This window comes from Triticum aestivum, chromosome 3A (genome assembly GCF_018294505.1).
Source record: "Triticum aestivum cultivar Chinese Spring chromosome 3A, IWGSC CS RefSeq v2.1, whole genome shotgun sequence".
Taxonomy (NCBI): Eukaryota; Viridiplantae; Streptophyta; class Magnoliopsida; order Poales; family Poaceae; genus Triticum; species Triticum aestivum.
Genome location: NC_057800.1, coordinates 126,974,435 through 126,994,076, shown reverse-complemented (window position 1 = coordinate 126,994,076; position 19,642 = coordinate 126,974,435). Strand labels below are relative to the sequence as shown.

At 46.2% G+C, this 19,642-nt stretch overlaps 1 protein-coding gene across 1 annotated transcript; it reads right to left on the bottom strand.

Moving 5' to 3' along the window:
- Positions 1–11,926: 11,926 nt before the first annotated feature.
- On the bottom strand, positions 11,927–12,807 carry LOC123058116 (late embryogenesis abundant protein EMB564-like). The gene is made up of 2 exons (XM_044480939.1): positions 12,518–12,807; positions 11,927–12,429 (listed from the first exon to the last, which is right to left on the bottom strand). The coding sequence occupies exons 1-2, from the start codon at positions 12,729–12,731 to the stop codon at positions 12,299–12,301; spliced, it is 345 nt and encodes a 114-aa protein (XP_044336874.1). The 5' UTR covers positions 12,732–12,807; the 3' UTR covers positions 11,927–12,298.
- Positions 12,808–19,642: the final 6,835 nt, after the last annotated feature.

Genomic DNA, 19,642 nt, shown 5'->3' with positions numbered 1-19,642 from the left:
CTTCCTCTAATTCATGTGCATCTGATGCAAGTTGCCGCCGTGGATTCGAGAAAGCTTGTTTTGCTTCCTTTGGAGTCATCCCAAGGTAGTCATGCATGTGCGAAGTATTCTATGGTTTGATAGGCTCGCTACCTCCAGTCCATATGTGTCCCTAGCACACCAAGCTACTAATTGATTTGTTCAAGGAGAAGAAGTTTCTTCTTAAGAGCTAGACTTACGCAAGGACTTCGATATCCTCGTTGATGGTTCCCCTTGAACTCGGTAGTGTTTCATTGTAAGACTACAAGGTGACCATGCTTGTCTAGGACAGCGTGTTCACATGCTTGTAGCAGAACCGGCTCATGTTTTGGAGCTTACTACCGTAGTTCATTCCCCCGAGAGTCTCGCAACGTCATCTCGTCGATTTGTGTTGCAAACTTTTGTTCTCCTTTCTAGACTTGATGAGTCTAGAATATCCTGACACCAACCAGATCTGAATCTCAGGCAGATATGATGGTTGGAACACACTCCAAGAACTATAATATTGCTCTCTCTGTAACCGGTAAAGTGGATGTCGTGGCCAACACACCCAGACGGAAGACCTATTATTGTAGTATCTTGATTGAGGAAGTTGGCCACCTCCCCATAAGGATTTCATAGGATTTACTCCAGAAGTTGTTCCTTATGGATCTATTGTATTCCGAAGTCCGACCACTACTTGATGGCTATGTTGATGCTTTAAAGCATGACCGTGGTAACCAGTACATCAAGGAGAACATTAGAAGCGGAATGTTAAATGTCTCTCAGTCGATCATCCAGATTTCTTTCCCTTAGCCTCGCTAAGGTGAAATCTGAGAAAGGGTTGTCCTTCTATGCATCTGCATTGTCCATCACTATTCGTCAAGGTAGTAAGATGTGTTGCCAGGATCCTCGACTCGGATGTTGGTAGAACCTTGATGAATATGGAAATGCTCAAGTTCTTGAGAGCACACGAAATCACTAGGATTTATCGTCGGCATTAATTGGGATATGCTTCCAGTTTCCTCGGTTATGCTATAACCTTTCCGATAGTGGAATCTCTCTCTACTGTTGGGTTCTCCCCAGTTACTAGAATCAATCCCAACATTTGCATTTTGTCCCCAGCTTGCACCCACCATTGTGCCCTTTCACTATGATCCGCCTTCTCAGCAGTTGTTGTCCAAGATCATCTTCAAAAAGTGGACCTACCATGGGTCCCATCCATTTTTCGATGATAAGCAAAATCATCCATTACGTTGTCTTCAACAAGGTAGTCCACATCATCCATTCGAACTCCGCCAAACGATCGTTTGTCATTGACTTAGGCTGGCATAAAGAGTTTCAGTGATCGTTATATCAAAAGTAATTCTTTTTGCCACTTAAGGGAATAGCCCCGTTAGGTAATCATGGCAACTTATCTCCTCGCCGCTTTGACACTCACTCACCATCTCACCTAAGCGTGGGATTGTTGCCTACCAATTTGGACCTTCGTCATATGTCCCTCTACATCCCTTTTGATATGCATGTTTCATGTCTCAGCTCAAGAGATGTTTTATATCTCACCCCAAGAGTTGATCTTGAGTTGCTCGATCTTTGAGAAGATCGATTCATGTAGAGTTCCTGTCTGTCATCATCGTGTTGGATGCAGATCTCGAAAGAAAGGACGCCAAGATCGATCCGAAGCAATGGATCATGAAGATCATGTTAGTTGTGCCCTCTGTCTTCTTACCTCATGTCTTGAATCTCGGGGCGAGATTCTTGTTTAGTGGGGGTGAGTTGTCACAGCCCTAGAATTTGCTTGTTATTAGTTGCATTAAGGCAGTCATGTCATCATGTATAAATTTCTCAGAAAGTTGAAATGGGGATGACAAACCCTAGCACCAAAAATTAAATCAAATAGGGTCAGCCTTAAGCCTTTTCAATAAACCCAAAATGCCTTTAAAAATGTTCATCATTTTTAGAAAAGGTTAAAACCTCTGACAAAAATGATGCGCATGTTTCAAGGTCATTCATGGATTTTTGAATTAAATCTTATCGTATTTGAATTTGGGATGTAAACACTATAAATAATTTAAATGCTCAAATAATGCTGAATTTAAATGTGGACCACTGGAATAATCCATAGAGTGTCCACAAATTATTGCAGCATTTTACAAAATGCTTTAGTATTTTTACTAAAGCCAAAACAACAGCAGAAAAATAGAAAACAGAAGAAAAATAGAATAGGAAGGAAACCCACCTAACTTACCTGGCAGCCCATCCGCATCCCAACACTGTGCAGCCCAGCCCACCGCAGCCGCCACCGTCTTCAACCTCCTGCCAGTAGGCAGGAGGGCGTGTGCCCGACGCGCGTGCGCACGCGTCGGCCACCTCCTGCTTGCCTACACGCCGCTGGATTCACCCGAGGGTGCCATGCACCCTCCCTCGACCCTCTGCACCTCCTCCCTCATCGCAGCTCTCTCCCCTCCCCTCGCTCTCCCGAAGCCGAGCGGAGCTCGTCGCTGCCGTACGTCGTAGATGCGGCCTCCGTGCTCCCCTCGCCTCCCCGACGTGTCCAGGAGCATCGCCACGCCTCCCTTGTCCTCTCTGTCCAGCCACGCCTCGCTGGAGGCCTTGCATCGACGCCATCTTCATCGTCTTCGTCGCTGGCCACCGGAGATGCCTCTCGCCGCCCCGCTCGCTCCGGTGCTTCCCCGAGCACGCCGAGGCCACCTCTGCATCCACCGTGAGCCCCTGCCCCTAACCCCCTCCTCTACGCCTCAGTTGCGCCCCTAGACGCCATCTCCACCGAGCCCGAGCACTCTGCTCCGCCGGCGACGCCGTCATCGTGGCCACAGCCACGCGGGCTCGAAACCGAGCGCGTCACCGCGTTTGCCACACTCCCAGGAGGCCATAGCCCCTCTCCACGCCCCTGTTGTGCATCCCAGCACTGAACCCGAGCACGCCCGAGCTCCGGCCGCTGCCGCGAGCTCCGTTCCGGCGAGCTCCGGCGCCCCCACGGCCACCCACCTACCTCCCTAGATGCGGGCGAGTCCGGGCTACGCCCAGATGCCCTTAGCCACCGCCCTCGTCGCCTTTAGCGCGAGTCCGACGTGTTGCCGCCGCAGGTTTGGTCACCGCCGGCCAACTCCGGCGACAGCCGACGTGGCGGGGTCATTAGTGCTAATCCCCGCCAGTTGGACCTCACCTAGTCACTGACAGCGGGCCCCGCAGCGGGTCAAAGCCGTAGTCAACGCGGGATTAGTTTCTATCCCACTGACCAGTGGACCCCACTGATCAGGTTTGACTCTGACCCGGTCTGTTGACCTGCTGACGTCACAACGATGTCATGCTGACGCAGTTAACCTTTTTCTGGATTTATTCTTATTCAGGAATTCCAGAAATTAGTTTAAACTTCAAAAATTCATAGTAATTCAACCGTAACTCCAAATGAAACAAATTATATATGAAAAATTATTAGAAAAATTCAAGGAATCTGTTTATGGCATTTGCATGCATGTTTGAACAACCTAGGGTTGCTGTACAGGGCAATTTGCATAATTGACATTTAAAATAAGCACATATGGAGTTTGAATTTGAACCCTTGGTTCAAACCAACTTCATTTAATATGATTGCTAGTTGCATTAGCTCAATCAACAGCATATTGCCATGACATTATCATGCATCATAATTGTTGCATTGCATTGATTGTGTTCCTCTTTGTTTGCCGGCATTTGTCCCCTCTCGATAGACGTGGTTCCGACGATGAGTTCGATGACACCGATGAAGAACTATACTATCTTCAGAAGTGTTAGGCAAGCAAAAACCCCTTGTTCATTCTGATACAATCCCACTCTCTCGCTCCTGCTCTCCTTTACTGCATTAGGACAACAACGATTCAACTGTTACATGCTGCGGTAGTTGAACCCCTTTCCTTTGCATGACCTGTCATTGCCACAGTAAATAGATGAAACCCACTAGCATGAGTAGGAGTTGTTTGAGCCCTGATGTGCCTACTCATTCATGTTTGCTTGTCATGCCTGCTATTTCTTAGAGTTGTGTCAGGTCTGATTCATCGGGGATGAATTGGAAAGTTGTGAACATGTCCTACTGTGTGTGAGCTAAGTGTGTGAACACGATTTGGTAAAGGTAGCGGTGAGAGGCCATGTAGGAGTACATGGTGGGTTATCTCATTGAAACCGTTCTCAGGAACTGAGTTCTGTGTTTGTGATCCATGAAACAGCTACTACCACACATTGGGCCCTGAAATATGACCCCTCTCGACTTACTGACCCCTCTCGTCCTCTGTCCAGGAGTTGCAACTAGTTTCTGGTGTTTATAGGATATGTGTTGGCGGTCGTGCGTAGCGCTGACCCTAGGGGTGGGCTATGATGCGGTAGATACACCATGGCACAGTGTACTGGGCACCCGTTTGGTGTCTTGGGAACCCTGCACACATCGTTTGGAGCTGTGAGCGAAACTCCGGCCGGATCTCCTCACGGATGGAACCCGAATAGGCGATAAACATGGACTAGAGACTTGTGCGGTTAGTTAGGTCATGGTCTACACCCACGTCGGCTTTCACTTGAAGTCTGCCGAGCACATGTCGTGTGCAGACGCTAAGTGGTGGAAACATGTGTGACGAAGTACACCCCTGCAGGGTATAAAACTATTCGAATAGCCGCGTCCGCAGTAAAGGACTTCTGGGTTGCCGATAACAGTTCATAGACAAGTGAAAATGGATACTCTAAAACTCGCAAGATAAGTGTGAGTGCTATGGATGGCCTTCTCGTAGGGAGACGGGAGCGGATCCATAGTGGTGTATTGAATGGCGAATATGTGGACTTGTGTGCGCCACCTCAAAAGAGTTACTTGTAGTCGTAGTTTAAGATAGCCACCGAGTCAAAGGTGGCTTGCTGTAGTTAAACTCCACCACCCCTCTTTGTTGATACCGATGCATATGTAGCTAGTTCTGATGTAAGTCTTGCCGAGTACTTTTGTACTCACGTTTGCTTAATTTATGTTTTGCAGAGAGACTTCAGTCTCGCTAGTAGTTTCGCGTGGACTTCGACGTTTAGCTTGATACCTCAGCTATGATCTTGTGCCCTCGGCAGGATCTGGTAGATAGTCAGGCTTCTCAGCCTTTTTCATTTGTAGATGTTTGTACTCAGACATGTTAAGCTTCCGCATGTGCTTTGATTTGTATGCTATGATTGTTGGGTCATGAGACCCATGTTTGTAATATCTCGCTCCTCGGAGCCTAATGAATAATACTTGAGTCGTAGAGTTATGTTGTGATGCCATGTTGTATTTACACATATCGAGCATATTGTGTGTATGATTGAAATGCTTGGTATGTGTGGGATCCGACAATCTAGTTGTTTATCCTTGGCAGCCTCTCTTATGGGGAAATGTAGTCTAGTGCTTCCATGAGCCATAGTAGTCCGCTACAGCCCGGTTCAACGGAGTCCGGCTAGCCCAACACTACTGCTCAGGACACTTGACTGGTCGGCATGTGTTTCACTTCATTCCTGTGTCTGTCCCTACGGGGAAATGTCACGCGGTGACATCCGGAGTCCTGTTAGCCCAGTGCTATAGCCCGGATTCACACGCTGCTGACCGACATGCTCGATGTGATTCATGTATGCCTGTCCCCATAGGTTGGTGCCGCTTTGGGTTCACGACTAGCCATGTCAGCCCAGGTTCTCTGTCATATGGATGCTAGCGACACTATCATATACGTGAGCCAAAAGGCGCAAACGGTCCCGGTCCATGGTAAGGCGACTCCCTTGGGAATACCATGCGTGAGGCCACAAAGTGATATGAGGTGTTACCGGCTAGATCGATGTGACTTGGAATCGGGGTCCTGAAAGTGCACGATTTTAATTTTTTTACTGGAACGTCAAACGGTTCTGAAACTTCTTGCACTGTATTTATATACAATTTTTTTATTTTCCCTAATTTTGACAGAATTTTTGGAGTACCAAAAGTATGGTGAATGTTCAAATTACTACAGACTGTCATGTTTAAGACATATTCTGTTTTTGATGCATAGTTTATTTGTTTTGATGAAACTATCAATTTCTATCAGTGGATTAAGCCATGGAAAAGTTATATTACAGTAGCTACAATGAAAAAACAAAATATGAATTGGTTCGCAATAGTACTTAGAGTAGTGATTTGCTTTATTATACTAACGGATCTTACCGAACTTTTTGTTAAGTTTTGTGTGATTGAAATTTTCAAGTTTTGGGAGAGATCACAATGGATGAAGGAATAAGGAGTTGCAAGAGCATAAGCTTGGGGATGACCGAGGCACCCTGAGGAAATATTCAAGGACTCCTAAGCAACCAAGCTTGGGGATTCCCCGAAAGGCATCCCCTCTTTCTTCTAACAATCATCGGTAATTTTACTTGGAGTTATATTTTTATTCGTCACATGATATGCGTAAATCTTGGAGCGTCTTTTGCATTTAGTTTTCACTTTTCTTTTATGCACCATGCCGGTATGAGATAGTCCTTGGTTGATTTATATAATTCTCACTGCCCTTCACTTATATCTTTTGAGTATGGCTTTATAGAATGCTTCATGTGCTTCACTTATATCATTTGAAGTTTTGATTGCCTGTTTCTCTTCACATAGAAAATCGTCATTTTTAGAATGCTCTTTTGCTTCACTTATATTTGTTAGAGCGTGGGCATATCTTTTGTAGAAAGAATTAAACTCTCTTGCTTCGCTTATATCCATTTAGAGAGATGAAAGGAATTGGTCATTCACATGGTTAGTCATAAAATCCTACATAAAACTTGTAGATCACTGAATATGATGTGTTTGATTCCTTGCAATAGTTTTGCGATATAAAGATGGTGATATTAGAGTCATGCTAGTGGGTAGTTATGGATATTCTCGTAGCATGCATGTATGGTGAACCGTTATGTGACGAAGTTGGAGCATGAGGTATTTATTGATTGTCTTCCTTATGAGTGGTGGTCGGGGACGAGCGATGGTCTTTTCCTACCAATATATACCCCTAGGAGCATGCGGGTAGTACTTTGTTTCGATGACTAATAGATTTTTGCAATAAGTATGTGAGTTCTTTATGACTAATGTTGAGTCCATGGATTATACACACTCTCACCCTTCCATCATTGCTAGCCTCTTCGGTACCGTGCATTGCCCTTTCTCATCTCAAGAGTTGGTGCAAACTTCGCCGGTGCATCCAAACCCCGTGATACGATACGCTCTATCACACATAAGCCTCATTATATCTTCCTCAAAACAGCCACCATACCTACCTATCATGGCATTTTCATAGCCATTCCGAGATATATTGCCATGCAACTTCCATCATCATCATATACATGACTTGAGCATTTATTGTCATATTTCTTTGCATGATCGTAAGATAGCTAGCATGATGTTTTCATGGCTTGTCCGTTTTTTCATGTCATTGCTATGCTAGATCATTGCACATCCCGGTACACCGCCGGAGACATTCATATAGAGTCATATCTTTGTTCTAGTATCGAGTTGTAATATTGAGTTGTATGTAAATAAAAGTGTGATGATCATCATTATTAGAACATTGCCCCATGATCAAAATAAAAGTGGCCGAAAAAGCCCCCCCACAAAAGATAGAGGCCAAGAAGCCTAAAAAAGAAAAAGAAATGAAAAAAGAGAAGGGACAATGTAACTATCCTTTTACCACACTTGTGCTTCAAAGTAGTACCATGTTCTTCATATAGAGAGTCTCTTGAGTTATCACTTTCATATACCAGTGGGAATTTTCATTGTAGAACTTGGCTTGTATATTCCGATGATGGGCTTCCTCAAATGCCCGAGGTCTTCATGAGCAAGCAAGTTGGATGCACACCCACTTAGTTTCAGTTTGAGCTTTCATACACTTATAGCTCTTAGTGCATCCGTTGCATGGCAATCCCTACTCCTCGCATTGGCATCAATTGATGGGCATCTCCATAGCCCGTTGATTAGCCGCGTCGATGTGAGACTTTCTCCTTTTTTGTCTTCTCCACACAACCTCCATCATCACATTCTATTCCACCTATAGTGCTATGTCCATGGCTCACGCTTATGTATTGCGTGAAAGTTGAAAATATTTGAGAACATCAAAAATATGAAACAATTGCTTGGCTTGTCATCGGGGTTGTGCCTGATTTGAATATTTTGTGTGATGAAGATGGAGCATAGCCAGACTATATGATTGTATAGGGATAACTTTCTTTGGCCATGTTATTTTGAAAAGACATGATTGCTTTATTAGTATGCTTGAAGTATAATTGTCTTAATGTCAAATGATAGACTATTGCTTTGAATCACTCATGTCTTAATATTCATGCCATGATTAAATTACATGATCAAGATTATGCTAGGTAACATTTCACATCAAAAATTATCTTTTTTATCATTTACCTACTCGAGGACGAGTAGGAATTAAGCTTGGGGATGTTGTTACATCTCCGTTGTATCTATAATTTTTGATTGTTCTATGCCAATATTATACAACTTTCATATACTTTTGGCAACTTTTTATATTATTTTTGGGACTAACATATTGATCTAGTGCCCAGTGACAATTTCTGTTTGTTGCATGTTTTCTGTTTCGTAGAAAATCCATATCAAACGGAGTCCAAACGGGATAAAAACTGACGGAGATTTTTTTTGAAATATATGCGATTTTTGGGAAGAAGAATCAACGCGAGACAATGACCGAGGGGGGCACGAGGCAGGGGGCACGCCCTGGGCCCTTGTGGCCACCCCGTAAGGCGCTTGGTGCCCTTCTTTCGCCTCAAGAAAGCTAATATCCGGATAAAATCGTGTCCAAAATTCAGCCCAATCGGAGTTACGGATCTCTGGGAATTTAAGAAACGGTGAAAGGGCAGAATCTGAAACACAGAAACAGAGAGACAGAGAGACAGATCCAATCTCGGAGGGGCTCTCGCCCCTCCGCCGCCATGGAGGCCATGGACCAGAGGGAAACCCTTCTTCCATCTAGGGGGAGGTCAAGGAAGAAAAAGAATAAGGGGGGCTCTCTCCCCCTCCCTCCCGATGGCGCTGGAACGCCGCCGGGGCCATCATCATTACCGCAATCTACACCAATAACTTCACCGTCATCATCACCAACTCTTCCCCCCTCTATGCATCGGTGTAATCCCTCTTTTACTCATTGTAATCTTTACTTAAACATGGTGCTCAACGCTATATATTATTTCCCAATGATGTATGGCTATCCTATGATGTTTGAGTAGATTGTCCTATGGGTTAATTGATGATCGTGATTGGTTTGACTTGCATGTTTCATTATTAGTGATGTCCTATGGTGCTCTCCGTGTCGCACAAGCATGAGGGATCCCCGCTGTAGCGTTTGCAATATGTTCATGATTTGCTTATGATGGGTGGCGTGAGTGATAGAAGCACAGACCTGAGTAAGTAGGTTGTTTGTGTATGGGAGTAAAGAGGACTTGATGCCTTATAATGCTATGGTTGGGTTTTACCTTAATGATCTTTAGTAGTTGCAGATGCTTGCTAGAGTTCCAATCATAAGTGCATATGATCCAAGAAGAGAAAGTATGTTAACTTATGCTTCTCCCTCAAATAAAATTGTAATAATGATTACCGGTTTAGTTATCGATTGCCTAGGGACAAATAACTTTTTTATATGACAACAAGCTCTTTAATAAACCTAACTTAGTTGTGTCTTTATCTAAACAACCCCTACTTTTTATTTACGCGCTCTTTAGTATCTTTCAAAACTATCCAACAACACCTACAAAGTACTTCGAGTTTCATACTTGTTCTAGGTAAAGCGAACGTCAAGCGTGCGTAGAGTTGTATCGATGGTCGATAGAACTTGAGGGAATATTTATTCTACCTCTAGCTCCTCATTGGGTTCGACACTCTTACTTATCGAAAAAGGCTACAATTGATCCCCTATACTTGTGGGTTATTAGGGTGCGGCTGGAGGGGGAAGGGGGCGGATAGAAAAAGGAACCCCTGTACCACCGACGGTCGTGTGATAGCCTGGCTTATTAGGGATGATAGACTACTCATATTTTCGGGAGCCCATTCGAACAGAACTTCAAAGTTAAGCGTGCTCAGCTTGAAGTAGTTTCAGGATGGATGACCGACTGGGAAGTTACTTTCGGGTGCGCACGAATGAGGACAAAGTGCACAGAATAGACTAGTATTGATCTGTAGGGCCTGTCTAGATCCCGCTAGGAGTAACGACCACCGACGAGTGTGTTCAGGGCATTACAAATTGATATCAGAGCCGATCCTCGCGGTTACACGGATGTTTACAGACAGATGCGCGGTCATGTTATGCATGACGCTTGTGACCCATCGGAGCACATGGCATGGCACATGTGCCGGACAGGAAGCACAAACATTTGTGTCAAGAGAGAACGTTTATGTGGCCTGACGAGGACGTCGGTTTTTTTTTTGAGTGGGGGTGTATACGTTTATGTCAAGAGAGAACGTTTATGTGGCCCGACGAGGACGCCGGTTTCTCTGAGTGGGGGTGTATGTGATAGCATGACTTATTAGGGATGATAGACTACTCATATCAATAATGAATTCTTTCTTTTCTGAGAGTTCATTTGGACATAACTTTAAAGTTAAGCGTGTTCAGTTTGGAGTAGTTTCGAGATGAGCGATCGACCGGGAAGTTACTCTTAGGTGCGCACGAGTGAGGACAAAGTACACAGAAAATACTAATATTGATTTGTGAACCAGTCTAGATCCCGCTAGAAGTAACGACTACCGACAGATATGTCCGAGGCGTTACAGGGCGAGCAAAGGCAAAGGAAAGACAAACACACACGGCCCGCCCTTTCGTGCGCTGTCCATTACGCTGCAAAAACGACCCAAGTTTGAGTCGGGAGTGAGTCAAAGGTGGACAAAAATGCACATCCCTGCGTTGGATAGTCACGACCCAAGTTTGAGTCGAAAATGAGTCAAAAGTGAACAAAAATGCACATTCCTGCGTTGGATAGTCTGGTATGTCATTTTACCTTAAACGGACGCCTCCAAACAAATTGGGGTCACGTGCTGGAGTTGGCCTAAGGACAGCCTCCGCCACCTAAGGACAGCCTTCGCCGATGCGGCGGAGAGGCTTGCCATGCATCTCGACGGATGCACCAGCCTACGCCCTCCGGCGATGGGGGCGAGGGAAGGAGCGGCGACCGCGATTAGTTTTTTTCCCTCGTTAACCTTTTTTGGTAATTGTTCAGTTAACTTTTTTTTTTGAGAAACCCAAGAAATTGTTCAGTTAACTGGGCGGGAAGGAAATAGCTGACGCCCGGACCAGATCGTCCTCGGCTGTCACCTAGCCCACTAATGAACTAGTACTACGTGGATTGGACTGTGAATGAAGATGCCATCGCTGGCCTGAAGCCCATCTAAATGAGCCTGGTATAGAACAAATCGCCCACAAACACGATCTTAAAATGGAAGGTACCCTAAAAAAATCTGAAACTTCCCACCAAACCGCCGACGCCAATCTGAACCTAAGGCTCGTAGCATAAGTTCATTTCTGGTCAGCAAGCTGCAAAACCTTGTTTAGAAACGTGACGGATTATTTCATCTTCGTTGAGTTTCATCATCGAGAAGTGCCTTCATAATATACTCCCTTCATGGCCGGCTTCATCTTAGGCAGCGCTTTCTCGACGGGGTGGGCCATTCTTGGGCTTTGGTAACGCTTTCAAGGACGTGTTGTAGTGTGTTAATTCTTTTTCTTTGAATGTGTCTTCTTTAGACTGGCCATATTGTACTTGGAACGGTAGTAAAGTAATTTCATGAACAATTGTAAGTAATTGGTACTCTCTCGACTACATAACGAGTACATAGGAATGAGCGTGCGTACATAGGAATGAATCTGTGATTAAAAAAATACTACTATACATCGTTTATTGAATAGAAGTTAGTGTGGAGTTTTCGCAGACACGGCCACTATTTATTTATCAACTCATATATCCGGGGATCATTGGCTACAGAACGTACATACATGCCAAAATTTTGCAGCCAGGGTACATGGATTACGATCGAGCTACATATATAGAGGGGCTACGGCGGCTACAATCCAGGGACCAAAATTTTGTAGCCAGCCGTACGTACGCCATGTCCGTGCGAGCACGAAGACATGCATGCATCAACGCTACTACGTAAGCTGCATCCTTCAACCTAGCCTACTACCACGTACACCCATAGCACTACGTACTAACTTACAGTACATCCACACGTACGATATATATATATATATAGGAGGGCCGGCCTGTGAGGCCGTACATCGTCTACCTCGCTCGATCATTCGCGCCCGAGATCCTTCTTGACCTCCTTGAGCTTCTTCTCGTCCGGCTCGATCACCACCCCGCCCTCGCCCTCTGCGCGCTCGTTGCCGGAGCCGGTCGCACGGCTCAGCCCGCCCTTCTTACGCCCTGCAGCACGCATGCACAGCAGCACAAGCAGATCAACACAAAGTTAGAGCAACACCACATACGCCAACGCATGAACGCACGCACGTACCTTCCGCCAGGCGCTCCTGCGCCTCGAGGGTCTTGCCGCCGGCGCCGCTCTTGATGACGGTCTCGCCCTCCTCGCGGGCGCGGCGGTCCAGCTCTGCCCGGATCTCCGGGTCCTGCAGCTCCGGCGCCTTCTTCACCTGCTGTGTCCGGTTCTCCGAGTCCTGGATCTCCGGGTCCTGCTGCAGCTCCGGCGCCTTCTTCTCCTGCTGTGCCATTGCTCGCGGTCTCTGCTCGGTAACAAGTCTTTGAAGTCTGTCTCCGCTAGCCTGCTGGTATGCTCTGCTTCACCACTGAGCGGAGGCCGCTTATATAGGTGGTGCACGGCGGTGCGGTCCGTGTATACGTGGACGGTGCATGCTGCCGGCCGTGGTGCGCTGTTACCTCGGCCTTTCACCGCGGGCCGGCGTGGCGAACATGCATGGGGCGCGCGCCACGTTTTGATGGGAAGTGATTTCACTGCGAGCACGTAGCGGCTACCGTGGTCAAACGTTGCCGTAAGTTCGTGTGCCGGGAACTTACGTGGAGGCTCCCTTCTGGAAGCCGGCAACATTGCACGCTACTGGTCCGTGTGCACGAGGCGGTCGGTAGATGATCATTTGGTTTTGCATCATCGGCTTCAGCACGTTGGGTACTTTGGTTGGTCGTGAAGCATGACGGGCGCCAGGATGACAGTTTGTGTTTTTGCTGGAGCTACTCCATAAACAAACTGTTCACAGCTGTATAGACGTGACGCAGGGGAAAAAACGACTTACCCCTTCGTCTCTCCTCCCCAAGTGAACACACGATTAGGTTCCTGCCTCCATGCCACCGACCTGTCTCGTCTTCTGCGGCCTTAGGGCTGTGAGATGTGGTGAGTTTCGGCCCTTATCCACTAGAGGACTCCGTTTTTATATTTTTTTTGAGATTTGCTAGGATTTGTGTCGTGTTCATGACGATGAGAAGGCGACGGCTTGCTGAAGATAGAATAACGTTGTCTCACCTTGTCTGTGTCTCGATAGTGTGTCTATCATTGTGAGAGGGTGTGCGAAGGTGTGTCTTCGATGGACCTTGTGGGATTCGGTCGATGGTTGTCTTTATGTCGGATCCAGGAATTGAACTTACCCGGGACGAAACATTTAAGGTCTATAATTTTTGTAGCATACAGATGCAAGTCTGCTCAACAGAAACTCATAGGATTGAAATATGAAGCCAAAGAACATAACTAATGGTGCAGAATAATTCAAGGTTCTTGACAACTAGCTGATCTAAGCATAAAATATCAGGAAAAAAACATAAACGTCACAGAGAACCACTAACATGGACTCCCAGGCCGTGTTCTGTTAGCGCACGTATAAAACCAAATCGTTTTTCTGTTCAAATAGACCGACTAAAAACGTTTTGTGTCTCTCGTCCAAAACAAGTCGATTAGTGAGACGTGCCTTCAGAAAAAATTGAGATGGACAAATAGATAAGTAGTACTAGTATTTATGGCGCACATCACGGCTTACCCAGGGCGGCCGACCATACCAGCCCCTACAGTGGCACCGCCACTACAAGTAGAGGAGTTCATCAAGCTTTGGTTGATGATTGGAGAGGGGGGTCTCAATCCTATGATAAAGACCAAGTTCAATGGCATTGGACAGGAAGCGAAATCTACATGACAAAGGTCGGCAAAAAAGGCGATATGTTCTGGTTTTTATAAAAAAATAATTTCTAGTTGATTTGGAAGGCTCAGTCAAAGAACAAGGTCAGATTAGATGGCTAGTTAGCGATGCATGTCGACTGCTCACTTCGGACAATCTCCTTTGTTTGGGAGGGAGCGGAATCTGCTCCATGTGTGGTGTTTACGCCGAGACGGAGATTCACCTTCTACTTTCTTGCAGCTTTCCTCGTTAGGTATGGCATGGCATGGCCTCATGGTTGGTTGCCATGGCTTGGTTCCGGCAACGGAGATTCAAATAACCAAGGTCACTGGATGGTGAAGGCGTACTAGATCATAAATTTCAAAACTTTGAAGACTGGAATCCGACAAGATTGTTTTTTACTACACATGATAGATTTGGAAGGACAAAAATGATGACACCATCTTCAGAATCAAAGAGCCCATTAGAATGTGGCAACTCGCTTTTTAGCTATAGCAATTCAGGGTTTTGGCGGTTGATGTGAGAACTCTTTCTCCGCTTTTTATCTAGGCAAAGGCTAAGTGTAACTACTTTTCTCTCCTGCTGAGAGAAACGACCGCACACCTGTTATAAGACATGTGTTAACACACATAACGCACTCATATGACTCATTTATGTATCTTCATCTTTTTTACTACTCCCTCCTTCCCATACTGTTAGGCGTATTAGTTTTCAACATGAAGATTAGAGCAAGTCCATAGTTAGTTTGTTACTTGACCCGTCGTACAACTTGGCAAAGAGGGAGGCAGGTGTCGATGTCAAAACCGGCGGATCTCGGGTAGGGGGTCCAAACTGTGCGTCTAGGATCGATGGTAACAGGAGATGGGAGACACGATGTTTACCCAAATTCGGGCCCTCTCTATGGAGGTAAAACCCTACGTCCTGCTTGATTGATATTGATGAATGTGAATATTACGGGAGTCGATCTACCACGAGATCGTAATGGCTAAACCCTAGAAGTCTAGCCTATATGGGTATGGTAATGAGTACATGTGGTGTCCTTTCCGGACTATCCTCTTCGGTTTATATAGACACCGAGGGGATCTAGGGTTTACATGGAGTCGGTTACATAAAAAGGAATCTTCGATCGCCAAGCTTGCCTTCCATGTCAAGTAGAGTCCAATCCGGACATGAGTATGATCTTTGATCTTCACAGCCCATTAGTCCGGCCCACGGATAACAGGTCGGACGCACGAGGACCCCTTAGTCTAGGACTCCCTCAGTAGCCCCTAAACCTGGCTTCAATGATGAGAAGTCCGGCGCGCAGATTTGTCTTCGGCATTGCAAGACGGGTTTCATCCTTCCGACCTCCAGCATAGTCTTCGGACGAAGTAAGTATATCCGGACCTGTGTATATAATGGCAGAAAATATAACACTCCACGAGCCCAACTTGTTGATAACTGTTCATGACATCGTATCATGTCTGCTCGGTTGCTATTTCCAACCGTCAGCTGGTGAGCCGCCCCACGTCTCGGGGTGAGGTTTTACTGGCACGTCTTGCCAGGGCAGAGATCGTGTCCCTTTATTTACGGGATTTTCATTAATGCAGGCGTGGGTAACCTAACCGTCCCCTGGGTACAACTCCTTGGTGATAGGTAAGTTTAGAGACCCTGGGGGAGACGCACAATATTCGGGGCCTTTATATAGAGACCCAGTCTCGTTTTCTTTCCTTGCGCTTGCTCCTTCCGCAACCCCTGTGACGGTGTCCTGGACTAGGGGTACTCACCACGTCGTCTCCCGATCTGTTAGATTGGGCCGAGGACCCTCATGGCCATATACTCATGGGCCAGTTCGAACAGATGTCGCATACATGGAAGATTCCACAAGACTTGGTGATCAAGACAAAGACTCCTCCCCACCGGCGTATTCGGCTAGGACTCTTGTTATCCTAGGCCTCTGGTGCATTATATAAACCGAGGCCAGGCTAGTCGATAGATCATATACAACAATCATACCATAGGCTAGCTTCTAGGGTTTAGTCTCTACGATCTTGTGGTAGATCAACTCTTGTAATACTCATATCATCAATATCAATCAAGTAGGACGTAGGGTATTACCTCCATCAAGAGGGCCCGAACCTGGGTAAATATCGTGTCCCCTGTCTCCTGTTACCATTGATCCTAGACGCACAGTCCGGGACCCCCTACCTGAGATTCGCCGGTTTTGACACCGACATTTGTGCTTTCATTGAGAGTTCCGTTGTGTGATCGGCAAAAGGATCAATGGCTCGCCCGCAGGTCAACTGCGACGCCGACATTTTCGTCACCGGCTCGACTGGTCACCTTGACTCGACCGAGGACCGTGCTCCATCTCCGATTGTCATGTTCGGACGCGGGACTTCTTCAACATCAACTCCGGTCTCTATCATGATCATAGAGGAGTCAGCCATGGAGCTCGAGGGCTCAACGTCAACATTGCCCTCGGGCGGCCGTGCTGTTTTTATGGACAACGAACTTGTATTCGCCGTCACCACCTCCTCGAGCGTCGGTTTGATGATTTCTTCGGTCAAATAGTGTGGAATTACGTCTACAACAGTCATGCACAATTTCGTCGAGTTCCGATGGAGGAATCTCCGACAATCTACGATATACCGGAGCCCTGTCAAATCTGGACAGGAATCTGGATGAGTTTAGGGCGTGGTCTCCAGAGCCCAGCTCGGAGGTCCTTTGGAAGATCCAACCGTTCATCTACTGCAGAATTCCCATATCTACCACCCCTCCAAATTTTAGCTCGATCTGACAGTTCAAACTCCGGGAACCTTCCGATGAGTGGGCCAATTTTCGGACCCGTTTTCTGCGCGAATACGGATCCGACCCGAATTCATGTTTCTTTATGAACGTGATATTGGACAACCTTTTTAGAGGAATTCTCTTCTAGGGTATTGTGCGTTGTTTTTAAACATGTGCCCGTAAATTTTTAAGCCTCCCCTAAGGTCATCTTCATCATCATGCTGGTATCAAACCAGTCCGGCAATATTGCTCCAAGGCTGTCGACCTGCGCTAGACACGTCGTCACTTTGTTGAGCCGAGCTCAACTTCTTCGGATCATCATCTCAGCAAGCCGAACAAGAGTTCGGAATCGCGAAGGATAAATCATCACCAACATGTCCGCCCCACGGATTACACGGAGCGGGCATACCGGCATCGCCACACGGTCACTTCATCAAGCCGGCATCGACCACGTCACGACCTACATCGGCAGGGCCGCACTATTGCTTCTTCAAGCTGGTGTCCATCACGCCGACCTACTTTGACTCATCGGCTGACATCGAGGCTTCGACATCTCGGCTGGACCGGGGGCTTCGCCATCTCTTCATCAACCTACTCTGGAGACTTCGGTGTCACTAGCCGACCAGCTCCGTCACGTTAGCTGGACCGAGGGCTTTGCCTCGGCGAGCCAACCTTTGCCAGCATCGCCATATCGTCGCTTTATCGCTCATCAGGCAATGGGTGTGCGGATCGAGTCCCAATTTTCGGAATCACCTTTCTTCGGATTGCTACAACAAATAAACCAGGTGCTATTAATCCTAGTATTTTTTGCTTGTCCGGGTTCATTTTTCTCAAGGAATTATTACTCTAGTTTGTTCATCATATATACACAGGTCTATCAAATGATGACCGCATTAACGAAGGTCGCATAGTGGTTCGGTCAGTTTCCGTACATGGTCCGATGAACGCCGCATCCGGAACTCGGACCGACCTGTGAATTCAGGCTTTGCCACGCCTTTACCACATCACGCCGATGCCCTACATCGACAGTGACTTCGGCGCCAGGCCATATTTCTTTCTATTACTCACTTTGCATAACTTATTTATTATGCAACGATTTTTTTAATTATTATTATTGCTATTATCTCTGGTTTGCACTATTTTTTGTGCACAGGAAAATGATCCGGGTTGGGCAGTATCGTCAACTCGGCGTACTGACATACCACGTCACCTCGGCTGGACGGGGGGCTTCGTCAACACTTCATTACCCCATGCTAGGGACTTCAGCATCACTCTGCCGGCCCGCATTGACCGTGCTATGTCACCACTTCGGAGTGCCGAGCTCTTTGCTCCGCCACCTTGGGACCGGCTTGGGGGATGGAATCTTGTCCCGCATCAAGCTCGGGCCGCGTCATCAATATCGAACACATTAACCAGCTAAGTTGCCTTCATGCTCAAAGTTTTAAATTTTTAACTTGTGTTTGGTTCGATCAATCATTATACCTTTTTGAAAAAAGTTGCTTGTAGAGAATCTCCTTGTCCAAACTTTGTTTGTGACACACAAATTCAAATACCTCGTTTACTTGGGGGCTCCCTTGATGGAGCTTTTCCTCTTGTATATGATTATACTTGTACGGCTTCGTTCCTTGTTCGTGTATTATGCCACAATATGCACCATATTGACCTAAGCGATTTGCAAGCTGGGTTGCCTGGCTCCTGTGCTTACCCCTATGTTCCCGATTGTTCGGCTAGGGAGTAAAGGGAGCACCTCTGCGATTGTCACGACTGGGTCATCCGAGCTCTGACCTCAGACTGGGTGAAGCTGAAAGCTAGCGCTCTTATTGTCTTCAATCATGGTCGGCACACAACGGAACTCATGAGTACAAAAAATCTATTGCACAAGTCTCATAGTAATAATGAGCACCGAAGAAAGGTATTGGTGGGGGTACTATTTTCTTCGAAGATGCTTCTTACACTTCGTTAGTAATATAGCATAAGTTTCCTAAGCGTGCTTTGTCTATTACAGCCTTTATGGCATGATTGCCTGGTCATCGGAAACACCGTTGATATTCTCGACAAGCAGAGTACATGACACTTTTCGGCCGTTGGCCGAAGAGGGAGAAGCCGACGGTCGGTTAAGACGCGTTTAAAGTTCGGGTGAACACAAATATGATATAAGTACTTCGGTACATACAATCATTATACATAAAATTCTTACCCAAGTCACTTGGGGGCTCTTAAAATTTATATATGAGTTGTAAATGTGTTTTCTTCTTTGTCGTTGTCAAAACACGATAGAAGCACAATTTTTTCTTTCTCCTCCAATTTCCGGATTGGCACCGAACACTTGATCTTGTTTGGACGTCATGTTTTTACTGACGTTTTTTGGTTTTCCAAGCTTTTTGGCACTTTTAAACTATTTGTGTGTTTCCAGCACAAGTCAGTGCAATATTGGACACCTTTATAGATTCGGCGAAAACATTCTCGGATCTCACTATATATGCATTGGTTTCGAATTGTGTCTTCGGTCAATAGTTGGGTTGTCCGGCTCCTGCGCTTGCCTCCTACGTTCCGCTTTGTTCGGCTAGGTGTGCAAAGGGAGAACCACTGCTGAAAGTGCTAGTGATCGACTAGAGGGGGGGTGAATAGGCAATTTTTATGAAAGTATTCAAAACATGGAAGTTTCGAAGACAAACGATAGAAATAAACCTATAACCATATAGCGGAAGGTAGACCACTAAGCAAGCCATAGTCAA

Bases quoted from the DNA above. Each gene is read 5' to 3' on its own strand.
- LOC123058116 (XM_044480939.1), bottom strand. From the start codon at position 12,731: ATGGCACAGCAGGAGAAGAAGGCGCCGGAGCTGCAGCAGGACCCGGAG. The intron at 12,430-12,517 runs GTACGTGCGTGC...TGCGTGCTGCAG, and splicing joins GCAGGAGCGCCTGGCGGAAG to GGCGTAAGAAGGGCGGGCTG.